Below are 2,160 nucleotides of genomic sequence, written 5' to 3'. Positions count from 1 at the left end.
GATGTCTATCCCTCTAATCTTGAGGAATGGCAACCAGTGGAATCTATTATTGATGTTATTGATGTTATACATGGTTCAATTGGAGAAGAAATGTATAGAGGTAGAAAGAAGACAGAGCTTGCAGAGAATGGAATATTCTTTTATGACCATTCTTATGTTATTCCTATGCGGTGTTGCCAATGGGGATCAATAAAACTCCTTCCTTTGCCAGATTTTTCAAGCTTTGAGTGGCCTTTGCCAAGTCCAGCTACTAGTGAGGGCTATAGATGTAAGATATTTTCTGAGATCCAGAAAGCACTAAAATCTAATATCTCAAGTAGGCTAAGCAAAGTTACTTTATTTATGCCTATTAATATATTTATTGATTTCTTCTCTAATATGGAGATAAGAATAACAAAAACCATGCTTTCAGTGAAGAGACTAACATATGATCATATCATACAATTTGTTGATGAAGGATGGGATACAAGGACAGAAGGAAAAATTATATGTAAGATAGATCAAGACTCTATAGCTTGTAAATATATGATTGCTACTCAAAATTTTATCCTTAGCTTTTACTATAGTCGATGGCATTTTGTTGGTAGTAGTCTAGTTGCTTTAGACCAGAATCTTAATGATTTCAGCAAGGATCCTATTGTGGATCTTGATATTTGGTTCAACGAGTATATTATTGCAATCTTAAAGATCAGAAAATCATGTACGCTACATCAAGTGAGGATGGATTTACAAAATGAAGACATTGAACTACCATGCTCCTTTGTATTCCAACTTGACAAGAAACGAGTAAGTTTTCACATCATATTATATCTACTTAGATGTATATCAAGATCTCACTTTCTAACTAACAAACATTTGTAATTTATTTTTTGCAGATATCGAAAAGGAGAGAAAATAAAATACACTGCAATGACATTCAAGAAAAGATATCTTTACTATCAATATAAAATACATGTACAAATTTTGTAGCAGATGTCTATCTGCCATCTCTATGAGATATACAAGGGCTGAAGGGCAAATTTCTATATATGAAGGCCTACAAGGCGATATGGCAAAGCTATTTCTTTTTTGGAGAACTATCCTTTCTAGGAGTCCTTTTGCCTTTCTTTGATGTCTTGGGTATAGAAGGTGTTGAAGCTGTGGATTTGCCTTCCGTGGTTATAGGCACCGCATCTCCTTCATGGTGCAAATCCCCACCAATCTCTGTTGTTGGTTGTATACAATTGATTATCATATACTTCAAGAGCTTTGCTCTGATGTACCAAATATGCTCAGATGTATAGCAATCCTTCGAAAACTGTCACACATTTATAGAAAAAAGAGTTTTAGTTCATTATTGTTCTTACAATAGACTATATTTTTATCATCAATGGACTATTTGCAATTAATATCTATCTTAAAGTTTAGCATCTTTCATATTACCTTTACATGTTTATCATCATTAAGATAAACAAAGTTAACCATTCTTCTAGCATTTGCAATCACCCTCCAGCCACAAGAATGGCTATCATCCTGATGGGGACACTGCAACCACCAACACAAAGTAAAACTATAAAGAGGACAAATGGTAGTTCATAGAACAAACTCATGTTTCAATTATTTTAATGAATAACTTACTGCAACTTGTCTATATTGCATTGTTGCAAGCAAATCAGATGGCATAGGGGGTCTTTTCTCTAGCTCTTCAATTAATCTTTTGGCACCTCTGTATATAAAATATGTTGAAATTTAGAGTACTTACAAAAAAAAGAATTGAAATATCAAGGAGCCCTTGGATAATATAACTTACAATTTAGCATTTCCATGGCTTCCTTTCATAGAGTTGATTAAAAAGCATTGCTTATCCACAAGGTCTATTGCAATCAAGCTCCAATGAGAACTAAAAGCAATCATATCTCAACAAATTAGTAGGATAAAATCTCAAAAACTGTAATAGAATATTGAATCACTTACTTTTCATTATATGGAATTATAAGCAGCTCCAAAGTATCGAAGTCAATCAAATTGAGCCAGTGCTCAATAAAACTTGCATCAAGCTCATTCCTCATAAAGAATGAGATAGATGGATCAAAAACCTCAATTTTTTGTTGTATATCCAAAGGAAACTCATGCATTATACACCTAGAAAAGGCATAGAAATAGTGAGTATAAACAAGAAAA

At 33.1% G+C, this 2,160-nt stretch overlaps 1 protein-coding gene across 1 annotated transcript; it reads right to left on the bottom strand.

The window, feature by feature from the left end:
* Positions 1–1,019: 1,019 nt before the first annotated feature.
* On the bottom strand, positions 1,020–1,681 carry LOC148019669 (uncharacterized). The gene is made up of 3 exons (XM_087699920.1): positions 1,618–1,681; positions 1,423–1,524; positions 1,020–1,297 (listed from the first exon to the last, which is right to left on the bottom strand). Exons 1-3 carry the CDS (start codon positions 1,660–1,662, stop codon positions 1,058–1,060), a joined length of 387 nt encoding a protein of 128 aa, XP_087556046.1. The 5' UTR covers positions 1,663–1,681; the 3' UTR covers positions 1,020–1,057.
* Positions 1,682–2,160: the final 479 nt, after the last annotated feature.

This window comes from Lygodium microphyllum, chromosome 19, assembly GCF_053477565.2.
Source record: "Lygodium microphyllum isolate KBCC chromosome 19, Lygodium_microphyllum_v1.1.10, whole genome shotgun sequence".
Lineage (NCBI taxonomy): Eukaryota > Viridiplantae > Streptophyta > Polypodiopsida > Schizaeales > Lygodiaceae > Lygodium > Lygodium microphyllum.
Note: the sequence above shows the minus strand (reverse complement) of the source record. Positions and strands in the feature narration are given on the sequence as shown.

Coding starts and splice junctions, on each gene's coding strand:
- LOC148019669 (XM_087699920.1), bottom strand. CDS start 1,662: ATGCCATCTGATTTGCTTGCAACAATGCAATATAGACAAGTTGCA. Junction 1,525..1,617: donor TGCAATATAGACAAGTTGCA/GTAAGTTATTCA, acceptor TGGTGGTTGCAG/TGTCCCCATCAGGATGATAG. Junction 1,298..1,422: donor ATGATGATAAACATGTAAAG/GTAATATGAAAG, acceptor AATGTGTGACAG/TTTTCGAAGGATTGCTATAC.